This window comes from Erinaceus europaeus, chromosome 16 (assembly GCF_950295315.1).
Source record: "Erinaceus europaeus chromosome 16, mEriEur2.1, whole genome shotgun sequence".
Classification (NCBI taxonomy): domain Eukaryota; kingdom Metazoa; phylum Chordata; class Mammalia; order Eulipotyphla; family Erinaceidae; genus Erinaceus; species Erinaceus europaeus.
The window spans coordinates 17,552,314-17,572,615 of record NC_080177.1 but is presented as its reverse complement, the minus strand read 5'-3'; the positions used below and the strand labels follow the sequence as shown (position 1 = coordinate 17,572,615).

The 20,302-nt window shown below is 48.0% G+C and overlaps 1 protein-coding gene across 2 annotated transcripts in view; it reads left to right on the top strand.

The window, feature by feature from the left end:
- The first annotated feature begins 15,970 nt into the window (after window positions 1-15,970).
- SHC4 (SHC adaptor protein 4) overlaps window positions 15,971-20,302 on the top strand; it is a 151,171-nt gene continuing 146,839 nt past the window's right edge. Inside the window, exon 1 of one of the 2 annotated variants that reach the window (XM_060174627.1) lies at window positions 15,971-17,018. In XM_060174627.1, the coding sequence (XP_060030610.1) occupies window positions 16,434-17,018 (585 nt within the window). In that variant the 5' untranslated portion in view covers window positions 15,971-16,433. The remainder of the gene's footprint in view (window positions 17,019-20,302) is intronic. The other variant, XM_060174626.1, reaches the window with a different exon arrangement.

Genomic DNA, 20,302 nt, shown 5'->3' with positions numbered 1-20,302 from the left:
ACTCCCGTCTGTCAAACACCCAGGCTTATCTGGCCTGTACTCAGAAACTAGAAAACTCCCTAAAGTTCTTCCCCTTCCCACTTCCCACTTCCCAGTTTTACTTTTGAAAATAGAGTATCTAGGAAATTTTTGTTTTTTCATGTTCTGGGGGGGTGGGGACAGGCAAGAACTCCTGAAACAGAGGCTGCCAAAACTCACAACCACAGGGCACCGTACACCTGCAGGGAGGTAATCACTTTCCAACCAAGCAGAGAATAGTCACAGGGCAGTGCCAACCACCAACAGCAATGTTTTTCCCCCTAATGCTTGTTTGTTTATGCCATCACTGGGGCTTCACCACTCCAGGATGAATTTTGCAGATAGAAGAAGGGGCAGTGAGAGAGAGAGAAAGAGAGGGAGACTATACAGCATTGAAACTGTCTGGCACATGGCAAAGAAGCGTACTGTTGAGGTGAGCTATTTTACTAGCCCAGACAAACTTTATTATTATTAGGATGATTATAGAGCTAGACAGAAACAGGGGGCCAGGCAGTAGCGCAGAGGGTTAAGCACACATGGTGCAAAGCATGCGGACCAGTGTAAGGATCCCCGTTCGAGGCCCCAGCTCCCTACCTGCAGGGGGTCAATTCACAGGTGGTGAAGCAGATCTGCAGGTGTCTATCTTTCTCTCCCCCTCTCTGTCTTCCCCTCCTCTCTCGATTTCTCTTTGTCCTGTCCAACAACAGTGACAATAGTAATAACAACAAGGGCAACAAAATGGGAAAAATGGCCTCCCGGAACAGTGGATTCTCAGTGCAGGCACTGAGCCCCAGCAATAACCCTGGAGGCAAAAGGGGGGGGGGGGTAGAGAGGGAGAAAAGAGAGGAAGAGAGCTACCTGAAGCCTGCTCCACCACTCATGAAGCTTCCTCCATGCAGGGGACTCAAACCCAGGTAACATACCAGTTGCGCTACTGCCCAGCCCTTTCAGCCAACTTCTATCACTGCCAACATATCCACCTCCACCAGATGAAGAGAACTACCTCCTTCCTAGCCATCTCTCTATGTCTGTTTAGGATGAATTTATTAACATGAAGAAGAGGAGGGAGAGAGAACCAGAGCATCACTCCAGCACATCAATGCTTGAGATTAAGCTCAGGACTTCATGCTTATAAGTCCAAGACTAACCACCACATCATCTGTCAGGGTGCACCTCTGTTACTAACTTTAAGCCTCAAAAGCAGTCAGTCCATTCTGAATTGCCATGTGATCGTGACAGAAGAGGAAATAAAGAGTGGGGATATATAGCATAATGGTTATGCAGACAGACTCTCATGCCTAAGACTCCAAAGTCCCAGGTTCAATTCCCTGTACCACCGTAAACCAGAGCTGAGCAGTGCTCTGGTAAAGAAAGAAGAGGAAATAAAGATGGTTTGCCAGAAGGACTCCATTGTGGTGCTTCATGCTGCTCTGATCACAGCAGTCCTCTAAGTATTAGAACCTCTTTTATTTTTATGAGGGTGAGGGAGGACCAGGACACTATTTTGCTCTGGCGGATGCTGTGGAAATCAAACCTGGACCTCATGTATGCAAGTCCTCTGCTCTGTTGCTGAACTTTCTTCCTGTTCCTTCAACCCTCTTTTCTCCCCCCCCCCCTTTTTTAATCAGAGCATCATTCAGCTCTGGATTATGGTGGTGCAGAGGAATGAACCTGGGACATTGGAGCCTCAGACAAGAGAGTTTCTTTGTATAACCATTATGCTGTCTACCCCCACCCTTCACCCTCTTTTCTGACCTGGAAGCATCAATGATGCCCTTGTGGCCATGCTGCTTTTTCAGAAGGTTCTCAGGCTAGGAGGGAGTGGCTGTGCTCATAATATGTAACTGTGACAATGTGATGAACTGGAGAGTTTGTTTGGAGGTTCTAGCAGTGGAGTGCAGCTACTCGTATACCCTCAACTGAAGACTGGTCCCTCTCTATTCGGGAAAGGCCGTCCTCTTTCACCTAGCGTGCAGCCTCGGGAGGGACACACATGGAGGGTGAGGGAGGAAGGGGACACCGCCTAGCCTGCCGGATCAGCCGAATCAATCCTGGCAATCAATGGGGTGACAGATGTTGCAGCCAGATCACCCTCACATCGGTGATGGACTGGAAAGTGAAGTCTGACACCCAAAGTGCTTTTGCAAAGTTGAAGCAGGCAGGACAGCTACTACTATATTTACTCTATGGAGGGGGAGGAGGCTGAAAATACAGTTAGATTATTTCCCATGTTTGTCCAGGGACAGAGATGAGATTATGACCTGGGTCTCTCAGATTTACGGTCTTTCACACTCAAGACATAGCAGTCTTAAAAAAAAACATAATTCTTTTTGCATAGCTAACAATACACAAGGTTCAAATTTTAAAGTTTCTTTTTGTTATTGCCACCAGTATTAATGCTGAGGCTCTGTATGTGCACGATGAATCCACATCTCCCAGAATGCATTTTTCCCCTCCTTAATAGAGAAAGGGAAATTGAGGGGGAAGAGGAGACAGAGAGAAAAACAGACATCTGCAGCACTGCTCATGAAACTTCCCTCCTGCAGGTGGCGAGCTGGGGTTTGAACCTGGGTCCTTGCACATTAGGTACCTGTGTACACTACTGGGTATACCACCGCCCAGCTGTATGGTTCAAATTTTAAAAGATACTGAAAGGAGGCCAGTGGAAAGTCTCTGTGTGAAAACAGATCCTAGGAGACATAGACTTACAAAAACTAACCTACGCACACTCTAGCAGTATATAAATGTGCATAGGAATACATGTGTGCGGGGTATGGGTGTTAGCACAGCGAGTTAAGCGCAGATGGCTCAAAGCACAAGGACCCGCATAAGGATCAGGCTACAGCTGAGGAGAAAGCATAATGGTTCCGTAAAAGACTTTCATATCCGAGGCTCTGAGGTCCCAGGTTCAGTCCTCAAACACCACAAGTCAGAGCTGAGCAGCACTCTGATCTCTGTCTGTTTGATTAAAAATAAATAAAACATTTAAAAATAAAATTTAATCATTAAAAATAAAAGGTAACCCACAATACAGATAGTTTGTGCCTGTGTTTGTCGGTCTCCGAGGTCAATCCTGAGAAAGCACCACCCTCCTTCCCGACCCCACCCAGGGGTGAAGGCTCTCGCGCGGGCCTCCCTCTCCCTCCCCCCCCCCTGCCCACAGCCCCGCTGGCCGCCCAGCCCCGGGCCCTTCCTACTTGACTTCCCAGCATCTGGGGACAAGCTAGGGCCTTCCCCTCCGCCAGACCAGCAAGGGAGGAGAGCCCGCGGGCCTCTGCTGTAACCTCCCTTTGACATGGCCTCGCAGACAAAGCTGAAGCTGAGGGCCCCGAGACACAGCTCTGCTTCATGCGCCTCGCCCGCACTGAGGCTCCTTTGTCCCCGGGGGTCCTCCCCTTCCCTACCCCGCCCCCCCCCCCGCCCACTGCCCACGCAGCGAAAGCGCAGCGACACACAACCCCCCACCCCTGGCAGTGCTGGGCCCGGAGAGGGGCTGTGAGCTTCGCGGGCGCACACACAGGCCCCTTTCTTCTCCGGGCACCTGCGGCTTTGATGCTGCGCCCCCGGCAACCAGCCCAGCACTTGCTCCGAGGCTCTTCCTGGGAAGGCCGGGCTGGAGCCCCGAACCCCGACTGCGCTCTGCAGGCACCGCGCCAGCCCTGCTAGGGTGCAGTGGGGTGGGGTGCGGTGGGGAAGGGGGCGGGGGCTAAGAGATGCTGGGGGTGGGGTGGAGAGCCGCGTCCCAGTTCTTTCTGGGGCCTTTCACTGGCACCCAAAAGCATACCCTCTTGGCCCACTCAGCGCTAATTATAATCAAGTATGTGTATGAGGGTGTTTTCTTACTGTCTTTCAAATCTGACCGTACAAAAGGGCGTGTGCAGTCACACTCCACGCCCATTAGCTAGAGTTTGGATGAGTATTCATTTGTTTGCTTATTAAGGAGAGGAAAGGAACCAGAGGGACGCTCTGGTACCTGAGATGCTGGAGCTCAAATCAGGAGTGGTGGAGCAGTGCTGCACGTGTTTCTCTTCCTTCCCCCCTCCCTCTCCCCTTCACTTTCTCTCTATTTTTTTTTTTTAGACTTTATTTATTTTACTTGCTAGAACAGAGGGAAAATTAAGAGGAAGGGGGAGGTAGAGACACACACACAGAGAGAGAGACAGACAGACAGAGAGACACCTGCAGCACTGCTTCACCGCTTGTGAAGCTTTCCCCCTGCTGGTGGGGACTGGGAGCCTAGGTCTTTGTGTATGGTAACACATGCACTTAACCAAGTGCATCACCACCTCCCCTCATCTCCTGGCTCCCTCTCAATTTCTCTGTCTCTGCACATAAATAAATACATATTTTAAAATATATATTCATTTATTTTACTTTTACTACTATGATTATTTTTTAATATTTATTTATTCCCTTTTGTTGTCCTTGTTTTTTTATTGTTATAGTTGTTGTTGTCATTGTTGGATAGGACAGAGATAAATGGAGAGGAGGGGAAGACAGAGAGGGGGAGAGAAAGATAGACACCTTCAGACCTGCTTCACCGTTTGTGAAGCAACTCCCCTGCAGGTGGGGAGCCGGGGGCTCGAACCAGAATCCTTACACCGGTCCGGTTATTTTACCAGACAACAGCTTAGCTTTGGTTTGTGGTGGTGCTGGGGACTGAATGTGGAAGCTTGTAGCCTCAGACATGAAAGTGTATTTGCATAACCATTAGGTTGTCTGTCTCTCCAGCTTGTGGATGAGTGTTTTTAATTATTTTATTTCAGTTTGTTTATTTTGATAGAGCAGAGACAAATGGAGAGGGGTGTGGGAGACAGAGATAGAGAGATACTTGCAGACCTGCTTTACCACTGGTGTAGCTTTCCCCTTGCAGGTGGGGTCCTGAGGATTGAACCCAAGTTCTTGTTCATGATAATATGTGCACTTTACTAAAGGCACCCCTGTCTGGCCTGGATGAGTGATTGTTAAAGGCAGGATTTAGTTACAAGAGCATCATTGTTGTGTGTGTGTTGCGTGCTGTATGTTGTGTTCTGTGTGTGTGTGTGTGTGTGTGTGGCACACACATATTTAATGCCCCTTTCTGCTGGTTCTCCTAGACACATTTGCACAGTGGTAGTACATGCAACTAAAATAACACCAAGCATTCAGTGACATGGACCAATGTGACCTTTTTGCTGTTGTTGCCAATGAACAAAAAATGGTAGAAGACTGTGTGCACAGTAATTATACTATTTTTATTTGGGGAACATGTTTATGCATAGTAACAAATTACCCAACCACCCTGAGGTCATATGGGAATGTTAACAGATTTGTGCCTAAGTTAAGATATGGGTGGGTCTGATTTCCTGTTGTGTTGTGCTAAGTTCTGTCGACCAGAATGCTCAACTCTGGCAATGGGTGGGACCAGGGATCAGACTTCAGGACTTCTCTCTCAGGCCAGTCTTCAGTACTACCATTGTGCTGTCTACATACCCAGGGGATTTTATTTTCATCTCTGGATTATGCTGAACTGTCTTAGCAAAGTCTTTCTTTTTAAAATTATTTATCTTTTCTTTGATAGGACAGAGAGAAACTGAGAGAATAAGGAAGGAGTGGGGGGCAAGAAAAGGAGACACCTGTAGCTCAGTATCACCCCTCATGAAGCCTCTCCCTTCTGCAGGTGGTGACAGGGTACTTGAACTTGGGTCCTTGCTCTTGGTAATGTGTGTTCTCAACTGGGTGCACCACCACTGTCAGACCTTTAACACATTTTATTTCCTTTTCCTTTTCCTTTTTTTTTGCCTCCAGGGTTATCGCTGGGGTTTGGTGCCTGCACTACAAACCCACTGCTCCTGGAGGCCATCCTTTTTTTTTTTTTTCATTGTTGCAGTTGTTATTGTTGTTGCTGCTGGATAGAGCAGAGGGAGATTGAGAGAGGAGGGGAAGACAAAAGGGGAGAGAAAGACACCTGCAGACCTGCTCCACCATTTGCGAAGTGATCCTGCTGCAGGTGGGGAGTTGGGGGCTTGAACCGGGATCCTTACACCTGTCCCTCCACTTTGCACTATGTGTGCTTAACCCAGTACTCCACTGCCTAGCCCCCAAACACAGTATTTCTCTGTAAATGAGGAAAGGGAATTTAAAGCATGGCTGATGGTCCAGAGGCTTCAGAGTAACAGGGTTCCCTGGGATTATTTGGCAACATTTATAGGAACTGAGGTCCCAAGGATGTCCCCTTCCCCATGCAAAATCTGCTGCACTCCCTCCTGATGAGTGACAGCTCCACCATGCCTCTAGATTTTCTGCAATACTGCAGCCAGCCCTCCTCCTCTGTCTTGAGGATCTTCCTGTCTGCATTGAAGCTCCCTGGCCATCAAAGAGGAAGGCTCTCCTCTTGATTCTTGTACAACCCCAGAGATGCCCAGCTGCACTGGGCCTCAAGTTCTTCCACTGTGAGAGATCTGGGCCCACTTAGATTCTAGGGGAAATGCTACTTTTGTGTAGGGTCCCACAGGAGTTTTAGAGCCCGTTGTGAATAATGTTTCCATCACCATCCAGGTAACGGGTGCTTTGGAGGCTACAAGAAGAGGTCACAAAGTCCATCCCCTGCCAGCCTTACAGCACTTTTCAGAGCTGCCTCAGAAATCACCTAAGAGAAGGACATAAGGTTGCCAGCTTTAACTCTGTCCCATAAAACTTCGTAAGTGGCTACTATTGACGATTATTACTACTTCACAATGGAAAAGATATTTTTACTACATAGACAATAATAAGGTCAATCTTGAAAACGAAACAGTATTCCATTCTAACTTTAGCAGCTGGAGAAATAGCTCAACTGGTAGAGCATGCCAGAGAATCCTGCCTCAGTTCCTGGAGCCACATGTAGCTGGAAGTGATCTGGGGACACACATCACCGCTGCTACTGCCGCCACCACCAACAACAACCTCCTCTAAAAAAGAGAAAAAGCAGGGGGTCAGGTGGTGGTGCACCAGGTTAAGTGCACATAGTATGAAGCCCAAGGACCCACACAAAGATCCCAGTTCGAGCCTCCAGCCATTTGCGGGGGGTGGGGGGTGGTCTCTTCACAAGCGGTGAGGCAGGTCTTCAGGTATCTATCTATCTATCTATCTATCTATCTATCTATCTATCTATCTAAATGGCTTCCAGGAGCAGTGGATTCATAGTGCTGGCACTGAGCCCCAGTGATAACCCTGGAGGCAAAGAGAGATAGATAGGTAGAGGGGGAGAGAGAGAGAGAGGAGTTAACAACAACAACAACAACAACAAAAGGATCATTTAACTATTATAAAACCCTTATTCTAGGGTCCATCTCTCCCCATCCCTCCCAACCTTTTTTTTTTTTTCTTTTCTGCCTCCAAGGTCCTTGAACTTAGTACTATGTGCACTTAATCTGGTGTGCCACCAACTGCTTTCCCCCCCACACACACCCTTTTACTTCTAAATTTACTACTATTTCTGTATAAAATAGAAAAGAATTTTCACAGCCATTGATGGATGAGAAAAAAAAATCATTAAAAGCTTGGGATCAAGGTTCAAAAGTAAACAGTCTATCCTTTCAATGTTATAGCTAAGCATTAACAACAGACTCAACCAAGCTTCATTTAAGTGTCCAGGGACATGCACCTGCATCTGATTTTGCTTTTTGCTATTAATTGAGGGCTCACACTCTGAAGGTACATGGTAACTTGTGAACCTTGTTTAAAATGGAAGCAAATCACTTCTGTCCAGTGGAAAATAGAATCCTAAAGGTTATCGTTTATTTTTTCAATTATGACAGGTTTTCTTTCTTTCTCTAAACATTTTGTTTATTTACTTATTTATTTATTATTGGACAGAGACAGAGAAATTGAGAGGGTAAAAGGAGAGATAGGGAGAGAAACGAGGACTTGGTGGTGGCTCAGCTGGTTAAGCGCACTTGGCGTGAAGCGCAGGGACCAGCCTAAGAATCCTAATTCAAGTCTCCGGCTCCCCCACCTGCAGGGGGCTCACTTCACAGGTGGTGAAGCAGGTCTGCAGGTGTCTTTCTCTCACCCTCTCTTTCTTATCCTCCTCTCTTCCCTATGCAATAACAACAGCAGCAACAGCAACAAATACAACAAGGACAACAATAATGAAAAAAAGATGGTCGCCAGGAGCAGTGGATTAATTGTGAAGGCACCAAGACCCAGCGATAACCATGGAGGCAGAGAGAGAGAGAGAGAGAGAGAGAGAGAGAGAGAGAGAGACCTGTAGCTTCGATTCACCACTCGTGAAACTTTCCCCTTGCGGGTAGGGACAAGGTGATTTGAACCTGGATCCTGTGCACTGTAATGTGGGCACTAAACCACGTGCACCACTGCCTGGACTCTTTCTTTCTGCTTTTTTCTTCTTTTTTTTTCTTTTTAGATTTTTTTGTATTTATTTTCCCTTTTGTTGCCCTTTTTTTTTGTATTGTCATAATTACTATTGCTGTTGTTATTGATGTCGTCGTTGTTGGATAGGACAGAGAGAAATGGAGAGAGGAGGGGAAGACAGAGAGGGGGAGAGAAAGACAGACACCTGCAGACCTGCTTCACCGCCTGTGAAGCGACTCCCCTGCAGGTGTGAAGCTGGTCCTTGTGCTTTGCGCCACTTAACCCGCTGTGATACCACTGGACTCCCTTCTTTTCTATTTTCTTTTGGTACAATACAGTTGTTGATATGTGGGTATAATTTCTTTAAAAATTGTTTTATCGTGGTCTGGGAGGTTGCACAGTGGCTAAGGCACTAGACTTTCAAGCATGAGGTCCTGAGTTCAATCTCCAGCAGCACATGTACCAGAGTGATGTTTGGTTCTTTCTCTTCTCCTATCTTTCTCATGAATAAATAAATTGTTTTATCTAAAAAAAAACCCTTATCTTTATTTATTTATTGAATAAAGACAGCCAGAAATCAAAAGGGAAGGGAATGATAGGGAAAGAGACAGAGAGACACTGGCAACACTGCTTCACCACTCATAAAGCTTTCCTCCTGCAGGTGGGGACCAGAGGCTTAAACCCAGGTCCTTGCGTATTATAACATGTATGATTAACCAGGTGCACCACCACCAGACCCCTGGGTATAATTCCTTATCTCCCCATGATAGGTGTCACCATAAACATTTACAGCCTACTTAGGTCCCTCTCCACCACCATATATCAGGACTCCAACCCCCCCCCCCAGCCCCCAGTCCATTCCCTCCCCTCATTTCCCAGTGTCCTTTGCTTTGGTACAATACACCAAACCGAGTTCAAGGTTTACTTTGTTTTTCTTTTCTGTCCTTCTGTCTTAATTTCCACCTCTGAGTAAGATCACCCAGTATTCAACCTTCTCTTTTTGGCTAATCTTAATTAAGATGCTTTCTTCAAGCTCCGTCTAAGAAACATCAAAGGAGATGACTTCATCACTCTTAGCAGCTGAGTAGTATTCCATTGTGTTTATCTGCTACAGCTTTCTTAGCCATTCACTGTCATCGGACATCTGAGTTGCTTCTGTGGAGCTGGGTATAGACCAGGGCTCACACATAGCAAGGCACTTGTCCATGTTCTACCAGGTGAACTAACGTCTACCCTCTGCAGATTTCTCATAGCATATTTCCTGGCCTTCAAATGTTTACTCTAACTTCCTGACCATACTGCTGGCTCATTCCCTCCTTGATAAACTGGATAAAATATATTTAAAGACGGCCACTACTAATACCACTTGAAAATGTTATCCATCATCTGTTTCAGCATAAATGAAGAATCTGAGGAGAGATTTTTAAAAAATGCTTATCTGTTTATTCCCTTTTGGTGCCTTTGTTGTTTTATTGTTGTAGTTATTATTAATGTCATCATTGTTGGACAGGACAGAGAAAAATGGAGAGAGGAGGGGAAGACAGAGAGGGAGAGAGAAAGACAGACACCTGTAGACCTGCTTCACCGCCTGTAAAGCAACTCCCCTACAGGTGGGGAGCCGGGGGCTCGAACCAGGATCCTTGTGCCAGTCCTTGTACTACTGCTCAACTCCCTTGAGGAGAGATTTTGAAATGCCAAAATATCTAACATTTGGGATCTGAGGACAGTGAGAGAGAGAGCATGTATGGGTGGTGGAAATGGAAGGCAGTCAAATTTTTCAGGACACTTTTACCAGAATACCATCAGCCTTGCCTCAGCATGGTTCTTTTATTCTTAAGAGGTAGCCAGTAGTATGGCTTGTTTGAAAGAAGATTTATAAGAAGTAGTGGCTGGGGAAGCAGTGGACAAGCTAGTTGGGGTTAGACATGGTGATGGATTGAAATCATATCCTGCAAATCTCTGGAGTCATTACAAGTTTAATCTGGGTGCTGGATGGTAGCTCGGTGGGTTAAGTGCACATGACACTAAGCACCTGTGTGGGGATCTCAGTTTGAGCCCCCAGCTCCCCACCTGCAGGGAGGTCTTGTCACAGGTGTCTGTCTTTCTCTCCCCCTTTCTGTCTTCCCCTCCTCTCTCGATTTCTCTCTGTCCTATCCAACAGCAATAATGACAACAATAACAACAACAAAATGGAGAAAATGGTCTCCAGGAGCATAGTGCTGGTACCCACCGAGCCCCAGCAATAACCCTGGAGGAAAAAAAAAAAAAGAAGTTTAATCCAAGCCACAGATGTGATGATATTTTTGAATGAGATCATCCTGATCTAATTGGATGCATGTCTTGGTGAAAGTTGACCAGGACTTGGTCTGGAGATGAATGATATGAGGGGGAAGCGGGGTATGGAATCAAAAGGTGATTCAGAGATAGAAAGAACAGATTTGGTGAGTGATCACAGCAGGAACCTTTGGAGAGCTGGTGTCTCAAAACAAAGGAGGCTGACCACCAGGTCTCAGCACCACTCTGCTCTCCACAGGCAGTGGTGAGAGGTTTGGCGAGCTACCCTGGTTTAATGAGGCAAAGCTTTTCTTATCGACTGCCCATGTTTTTGCTCCTGGCAGTTTTGTGAAGGTCCTGGGCTGCATTTTACTTTAATTTTTTTTACTATATTTACTTATTTTCCCTTTTGTTGCCCTTTTTTGTTGTTGCTGTTGTTATTGATGTCATAGTTTGTTGGATAGGACAGAGAGAAATGGAGAGAGGAGGGGAAGACAGAGAGGGGGACAGAAAAACACCTGCAGATCTGCTTCACCGCCTGTGAAGCGACTCCCCTGCAGGTGGGGAGCTGGGGGCTCGAGCCAGGATCCTTACTCTGGGCTGCATTTTATAAGGAAGATCTCCAGAAAGTGTGAGTTACTCTCTTGTGCCTCCAGTGGGTGTCCCAGCAGTGAAGGCCAAACCCTTGGAGTGAGTGTCCCGCCACGCTGACACACAGAATGTGCTTCAAACACAGAGTTTCTGCAGTCTCTTTCAAAACATGGTGATGAAGGAGCCAGGTGGTGGCATACCTGGTTGAGTGCACATGTTACAATGCACAAGGATCTAGGTTCAAGCCCCTTGGCCCCCCACCTGCACAGGGAAATCTTCACAAGTGATAAAACAGTGTTGCAGGGGTCTCTACCTCTCTATCTCCTTCATTTAAATTTTTGGATATTTCTATCCAGTAAATAAATAAAGATTTTAAAAATGGTGATGAGAGGTCTGGGATCTAGACTTGAGGCCTCTGGTGCCCTGGGGGAGGGGCACAGAGCACAGCTACACCCAGCAGGGCTTTTTCAATCAGAAGGAGAAGAAGAAGGGACTCCAGTATCAAGCATCCCCAGGGGACCTTGACCAAGTCATCAAACTTGCTCAAAGTCTTCAATCCAGAAGGTGACAAAAAACAGTCCTAGCCTCCCCAAGGTATAATGATTGGATGTAACTTCCTTGGATGGATATAAATAAGTAGTAATTTTTTTTTTTTTGCCTCCAGGGTAATCACTGGGGCTTGGTGTCTGCACTATGAACCCACTGCTCTTGGTGGCCATTTTTTTTTTCTCATTGTTGCTGTTGTAGCTTGTTATTGCTGTTGTTGGATAGGACAGAGAGAAATTGAGAGAGGAGGGGAAGACAGAGAGGAGGAGAGAAAGATAAGACAACTGCAAACCTGATTCACTGCTTGTGAAGCGACCCCCCCTGCAGGTGGGGAGCCGGGGCCTAGCACCGGGATCCTTGCATCAATCCTTTAGCTTCACACTATGTGAGCTTAACTCAGTGCACTACCACCCAGCCCCCAATAAATACTAATTTTAATTCCTATTATTTTCATCATTACTATTTGGAAAAGATGCTCTAGTGTTCTGGGGTGAAGCAAACCATCCAACCATCTTGCCTGTTACCTACTTGGACAGGAAATCTGCTCAGTGAATGAGCCTTCTTTTGGTCTGTTGGGGTAGCTTCTCAGCCTGTTTCCTTCTGGTTTCTTTCATGTGCATGAAAGGCCTTAGTGGCACTGCCTGGGAGAGCCTGGGTCCCCTAAGTCCCCAGGAGCACAGAAGTTGTCTATGGTTGCCACAGCTGCTTTCTTGCCTTACCTGGTCCGGTCTCCCTAACTGTCCTCAGACTTATGCCTCCAGAGGAGTGTGGGCTAGTCTCAGCCAGGAGTCTGACTTCACTGTGCCTACCTGAGCACGTGGCTCCCTGGGTAGCTGATCCTCGAGTCACCAAGGCTGAAGGGTAACCACACAAGCAGAGTGGCTCTGTGTTCCCTCCCTTCTGTGGTCCACATGACTGTTAGGGAATGGCTTCTGTAGACAGCCTGGACTTTCTCAGCTTCTACTCAGTGCTAACTTCTCCCTTAATAGCTCAGCACAGGGGCGCTCTGCATTATAGAGAGTGGCATACCGGGTTAAGCACACAACGTACTAAAAGTACAAGAAAGCAGTGTACAGGGTTAAGCACACAAAGTACAAAGCACAAGTACCATGCAAGGATCCTGGTTTGAGCCCTTCACAAGCAGTGAAGCATGTCTGCAGGTGTCCATTTTTCTCCCCTTCTCTTATCTCCCCCTCCTCTCTCAACTTCTCTCTGTCCTACCCAATAAAAAAAAAAAAAGGAAAGAAAATGATGGAGCAGTGGGTTCCTAGTGCAGGCATTGAGGCCCCAGGGCTAATCCTAGAGGCAGAAAAAAAAAAGAGTGAGAACTCCAGCTGTGGGTACCAGACTGCAGCCTGGTGGGAACAGCCCAGCCAGTACTAAGCAAGGCACCTGACACTTTGCTGAGAGAACCTCTGCTAAGAGCTCCAGGAGGCCATGTTTCCACCAGGTCATTGCTCACAACTGCTGGTCACTCAATAGGGGCTGGGAGATAGCTCACCTGGTAGAGTGCACAGTTCACTACATGGGGACGTCTGCACAGGGAAGACTCAGGAGCAGTGGAGCAGTGTTTTCTGTCTCTTTGTCCCTCACCCTTTCTCTGTCTTCCTTTAATTAAAAAATAGACTGGAAAAGGAAGAGGAAGAATTATGCAGGCCCAGAGCCCTAGCAGTAACACTGGAGGAAAAAAAAGTCAGTCAATAAACAAGGAGGACATTTGCACAAAGGATGACCCTTTGGGGATAATGAGGAGGAGTCAGGACACATTAAAAGCATCTCACCAGTTGCAAGGGCTTAGGGCTTTTAAAAGGAATTTTCTTTTTTAAAAAATATTTATTTATTTATTCCCTTTTTGTTGTCCTTGTTGTTTTTATTGTTGTAGTTATTGTTGTTCTTATCAATGTCCTTGTTGTTGGATAGGACAGAGAGAAATGGAGAGAGGAGGGAAAGACAGAGAGGAGAGAAAGACACCTGCAGACCTGCTTCACCGCCTGTGAAGCGACTCCCCTGCAAGTGGGGAGCCGGGGGCTCAAACCAGGATCCTTACACCGGTCCTTGTGCTTTGTGCCACGTGCGCTTAACCTGTTGCGCTACTGCCTGACTCCCTAAAAGGAATTTTCGAGGGAGTGCTAACACATGAGGATGATGGTCTAAGCATACATTGATGATGGTCTAAGCATACATTGATGGTCTAAGCATACATTGAAATAAAGACCAAGTCTTTATTTCATTCAATGATTTTGTTAACTACTCACCCAGGGGCATGAGGGAGTGAATCAGAGTAAGCTTAAATATTATAAGCTTATATATCACCTGTTACTGCAGTTAAGACAGAGGTTCCAAAAAGATTGGGCAATGCCTTTTTCTGGGAACAGATGGGGGCATTCCAGCAAGGAGAGGCATAGAAACTTTATGGAAGCTGCACAACATGGGGTCCATGACAGATGGAAGGAACCCAGGCAAGGAGAGAAGAGTCAAAGAAGGAATCAGGAGGACCAGATCAGTTACTTCACTGTCTTGCAGAGGTTCCTATCTCCTAGGAATGTGAGTTCTAAGTCACTTTTACCAGGTGTTCAGCAAGGATTGAGGGAAGGTCTGTGGAGAAGGCAGAAAGGACTTGCCAAGTAAAAAACAAAACCAAAAAAAACAAAACCACATTCTAGCAGGTCCCGAAGAACAGATGTGAAAAGGTCTCTATTTCTCCAGGGAAGAAAGCCATTGGGGATGCCTTCTTGGCAGGTGTCAAAACCTGTGTTTGGATGCCAAAGAAGCCAGCTCGCCCCACTCTCCCATCATGAATACACATGAACCAAATGCAGCTGCATAGCAGTGAGGCAAAGGAGGAAACATCCTTGCCTCCTGGGAATGCAAGGGGGCTTTAACATTTGGATTTTGAATGAACAGATTTAGATGCCAGAGCCCTGGTGGATGGAGAAATATTAATACAACCTTTGGGGGCACACATCAGCAGAGGTGTTCTTCTGCTCTGTACTTTTCCTCTCCTCCATTTTTCAAGGAACCTGCCTTTTTCTCTCTGGGCTCTCTGTTCTGGCTTCCTGTATGCTAAGCCTCTTGCAGTTGTCATCATGTCTTCAGAAGGCATTTGATAGGGACAGGAAGTCGCCGCCAGAAGGGAGATGAAACCAGCAATCAATAATAAAACAGAAAGAAAAAAAAATAGAGCTCTGTTTCTAAAACAGATGCATCACGACTTTCCACCAGAGTTATGTTCCATATGTCCTAATATCTGAGAAACAATAGATTTCAGGTTTAGCGCTTTCTGCTTGGCTTTCCCGGTGATCTCAACAACAAACAAACAAAAAAACAAAAGAAAAGAGATTTCTTAACCTGCACCTCCCCCAGCTTGCTGATGCTTTAGAGTAAAGCTTGCTTTTTTTTTTTTTTTTTTTTAATTTCTTGCCTTTTTAACCCGTTCGTCAGCCATCACATACAAAAATGCAGCCTCTTGCTCCAGCTTCATTTCTTCTGGCTATTCGTTTCGTATATTTATGGTGCATGAGTCATCAGGCAGCCGCCTGATTGGCCAGAAACCAAGTACCCCTGAGACCATCAGTCAATTACAGCTATTCTCAGCTTCATTCACAGAGTTATTAGCTGGCACGCACACACTCACACACACACACACACACACACACACACACACACACACACACACACACACACACAAACACACACACACACACAGATTCATTCAGTAAAGTTCATTCATAAAAATTTCAACACTCGGCGTCGCCTCTTGCACAGCTCAACCCTTTTTCTGAGAAAGGGGCTCGGGAAAAGCTACTCAGAGACGCAGCCAGGAAGGAGGGGAACCCTGCGCTGGGCTGGGCGGGCGGGGAGGTGGCTGGCGGGGAGGTGGTAGGGGGGGGTCCCCAGGAACGCGCAGCGAGGTTGCTAGTTGGGAGAAATAATGCAGAACGGCGCCGGCCCCTAGTCTCCCCTCCCACCCACCTCCCCAACCCAACCCCCCACCCAGCTGGGCCACCAGCGGGGATGACAGGCAAGAGCTTCCAAGAGAGGGCAGACGTCAGACTCAGGCACCAGGTCCTGAGATTTGATTTGCTTATTATTATTATTTCTTGAGAGAGAGAGAGAGAGAGATGGGGAGAGGGAGAGGGAGACACACACACACACACACACACACACACACACACACACACACAGTCACACACACAGAGAGAAGGAGGCATGAAGCATCCCCGGGACAAATAAAGGGTTAAGTGTCCGGTCACTGCCCCGCCCTGTGGGAGCCGGAGGGAGCAGGTTTGAAAGTTCCTGTGTGCTGAAGGGGAGGCTGGGGGTGGGGGCGCTGGCTGTTCCTGCAAAGCTACTGCACCGCCGGCGCTGCGGCGGCGGCCTGGCTGCTCCGCCCGCGCGTGGGGGGCCGGCGAGTTGGCCGGGAAGCCAGGACCGGAGCGCCGGCGCCCGGAAGGGACTGGAGGCAACCGGCGAGGGGGCTGTCACGCCGGGCGGAGCGGGCCAGGCGGCCGGCGCGAGCGGCCGGGGCGCCGCGGAGCTCGCGCTTCTCCCCGCGGCCCCGGCCCCGGCTCCGGCTCCGGCTCCGGCTCCGGCTGGGGCTCCGGCTTTGCCCGGCGGGCGCGCGCGGTGCGCTGCGGCCTCGGGCGGCTTCTGCTTCGCCGGGGGCGGCTATGCGAGAGCGCGGCCAGGACGGCCCGGCAGGACTCGTGCTGTATGTAGGACTCTTCGGGTCCCCCGGGATGCTGCACAGGGCCAAGTACAGCCGCTTTCGGAACGAGTCCATCACGTCCTTGGACGAAGGCAGCCCCGGAGGCTCGCTGGGCAGCAAGGGCTCGCCGCAGCCTCCCTGCCCCGCACTGGCCCCTCACCTGCCGCCAGAAGATGCCGCCTCGGCCGCGTCCCAGGACAGCCCCACCCCGCTCTGCACCCTCATCCCCCGCCTGGCCAGCGTCAAGCTGGCCAACCCGGCCACCTTGCTGAGTCTCAAAAACTTTTGCTTGGGGACCAAAGAGGTGCCCCGACTGAAGCTCCAAGAGAGCCGGGAGCCGGCGTCCCCAGAAAGCAGCCTGAGTAGGGCAGGGGCGGCACCTCAGCCACAGCCCACTGCGCAGCCCGACCTGGTGGGGCTCAGGCCCCCCGCCTGCCCTTCAGATGCCTGTCCCCTGCCCGGCCCTGGGGAGCCAACCTCGGAGAGAAGGCCCGACGGGCACTTTCTACAGCACCTGTTGGGAATGGGCATGAACTACTACGTGAGGGTAAGTTCAAGTCCCTCTTCGTGCTCCTTCTAAGAATTCCTGGGAGGTGGGAGTGGGGGTGGACGTGGAGAGGCTGCACCACACCTGGATTGGGTTCTAGGTTGTTGTATAACTGGGTCAAGGGGAGCTGGGGAGCTGGGGAGCTGGGGAGCTAGGCTCCCAGCCCCCACCCTCAAACACACACTCCACCCCCTGCATTTACGTGGTTTGCACTGGAGTCAGGCAGCCTTTGGGTCAAGGGCATGAACTGGTGCCGACTTGCAGGTGGGCGCCAGGTGCTTAGGCCACTTCTCAGAAGGACAGTTGCAATAGAGCTTTCTAGTCTCCACTGGACCAAGTATTCCAGCCCAGAAGATTCAAGAATTTCAATTCTGACTAGTGGTTGAGATCCACCAGCTTCCCCCTCCCCACTACCACCACTTTATTTCAGCAGAGATCTCTGTGCTAGAGTAATACAGAGTGTGCTAAGGACTTGAATGAATTTTTAAAAGCATTCCATTCAGCCTTTAACAGCCTTTTTCAAAACACAACCCAGTCCCTAGCCTTGTACTAGGAGCTCATCTGAAAGTCTTTGATGCACTTCCCCCTCAGCCCAGCCCTTTATTGCCTGTGCTTTGGGCAGGGCAGTGGGCCTTGTCCCTGCTGTATGCACAGAACCAGGTCCTTTCTGGCTTTGTGTTTGGCCTTGCCGGTTCCAGATTGGGAGTAAAAGAAGACTAAAAGAGATGGCCCTGCTCTTCTGGGACTCATATTTCAATTGGGCAGACTAACAGTTGTGTGTGAAATAAAGTTCTTTTCTTTCTTTTTTAATTATTTATCTTAATGAGAGAAAGAGATAAGCACTGCTCAGCTCTGGCTTATGGTGTTACTGGGGACTGAACCTGGGACCCCACAGTCTCAGGTATGAAAGTCTTTCTGCATTATTTCCATTATACCCTCTTCCATTCCTCTTCTTTCTCTTCTTCTTCTCCTCCCTACCCCACTTCTCTTTCTCCTCCTTTCTTTCTTTACCAGAACACTATTTAGCTCTGTCTGCTGGTGCTGTCCAGTATTGAACTTGGGGCATCTTGCATGCTAGTCCTGTGTGCTGCTTCTAAGCCCTCTCTCTGTTCCAGTATGCTTCGTAATGAGAAAACAATCTTTAGCGAGAGATAGGAAGTCTGAGAGTGCTGAAGGAATTCAGAAAAGAAAAGGAGGGAGAAAGAAAAGGAAAGAATGTGTGGTCTGGGTGTCACTGTTCTGTGAGACTTTCAGGTAAAGGGGCATCTTGGGAAAGGTATCTGGTCCGGCTTGGCAGGAAGGAAGAGGCTCCCGCAGGCAGGACAAGGCTATGAGCCAAGTCTAGGAGGCAGGCATCGCAGTGGTGGCTGCAGGGAAGCGTCCAAGATGCTGGATGTAGCTGCAGAGGAGGGGAGCTGGAGTGCGGTAGGTGCTGGAGCAAGTGACTGGTGCAGTCAGTGCTGTGAGAAACAGGAGTGGGAGAAAACAGATGCAGACCTTAGGTAGCTTGAAGAGGAGTGGATGGCTGGCAGAAGCTCTTCCATGCTGAATAAAGCATCCCTGGAAACTCTTAAAGGTTTACAGGCAACTGATGATTTATTTGCCTGTGGATTTATTTGGGATGGGCTGAGGCAGGAGAAGCTTAGAAATTGGGAGTCCAGATCTTCCCAGGAAAGATCCTTCTTAGGGATGAGGATATGGATTGACGTGGAGAAGGAAGAAAAGGCAGGAATGCAAGAGACTGAGAAAGAAGCCTCAACTATGTTCAGTGATCACCAGATGATTTTAGGTCCGAGGCACAAGGAAAGACTTAACATTTATTGAGTTTGTTTTTGTTGTTTATGAAGGTCACAGGTCATTATTGAAGATGTGTGAGGGCTGGAAAAATAAATTCAAATTGAGCCTCAGAACAGGACTAGTGATGCTGATGGTAGAAATAGAGAGTTGGGGAGAGGGACTCAGCTAAGTTTGCTTTGACTAACTGGGTTTAAAGGCACGATGTCTCAGTGGTATAGATTTCTAGAATCACATGCAGCTGAGAAGTCTGTTCTTGTATGCAAATTTGAGAGCTAGTCCAGTAAGTATCACAGACAGACCAAATCCCAAAGAAAACTGAATAAAGGACAATGGAAGGACCTAAGAGAGAGCAAGCTTGGGGGAAGCCTTGGAAAATGGAGAGAAAAAAGCTGTAAGGATGGTACATTTATAGGACACTCAGTTCTTGTCCCCTTCACCCAGTGACAGTTTATAACGGAAGTTGTTTCATGTATCTATTTAAACTTCATGGGCACTCTCTGGCTTGTCAAGAATAAGCATCTGCTGGGTACAAATAGGAAAATGAGGGGGCCAGATGGTGGTGCACCCACTTAGGTGCATGTAGCACTATTGCAAGGACCTGAGTTCAAGTCCCCACTCCCCACCCGTAACGGGATGCTTCACAAGTGGTGAAGCAGGTATACAGATGCTTATCTTTCTATCTCCCTCTCTATCTTTCCTCCTCTCTCAGTTTCTCTCTGTCCTACTGAATACAACGGGGGTGGGGAAAGGAAAAAATGAAAATGGTCACCAGCAGTGGTAGATTCATAGTGCTGGAACCAAGCCCCAGTACCCTAGTAATAACCCTAGAGGCAAAAAAAAAAAAAAAAAGGAAACCGAATCAGTCTCCAAACCCACGCTCTGTGCACCTGCCTCCTGCTCACCTGGACACCATAGCTCTCCGACTAACCACCCCCATACCTCCCCACACCTATAACCCATTCAGTGAGTACAGATTTGCTTTGTGCTATGTGATCTCCATCTTTGAGAAGAAGGGTCTCCACTGGCATTTTGGAGCACTAGTGAGGACATCATCTGTCTTTTCATGGCAATGGTGACTGACACAGGAGGGGAGTTGAGTTAGTGATCCACACTCCAGTGCTAGGAGACACTAGTTAGCATCTCTTTTAAAAGATCAATATTGGGAGTCATTTGGTAGCGCAGCGGGTTACACACATGTGGTGCGATGCACAAGGACCAGCGTAAGGATCCCGGTTTGAACCCCCGACTCCTCACCTGTAGGGGAGTCACTTCACAGGCAGTGAAGCAGGTCTGCAGGTGTCTATTTTTCTCTCCTCCTCTCTGTCTTCCCCTCCTCTCTCCATTTCTCTCTGTCCTATCCAACAACGACGACATCAATAACAACAGCAGTAACTACAACAACAATAAAAACAACAAGGCAACAAAAGGAAAAGTAAATATTTTTTTCAAAAGATCAATATTAATAAAGGAAGTACCTGATATTTATT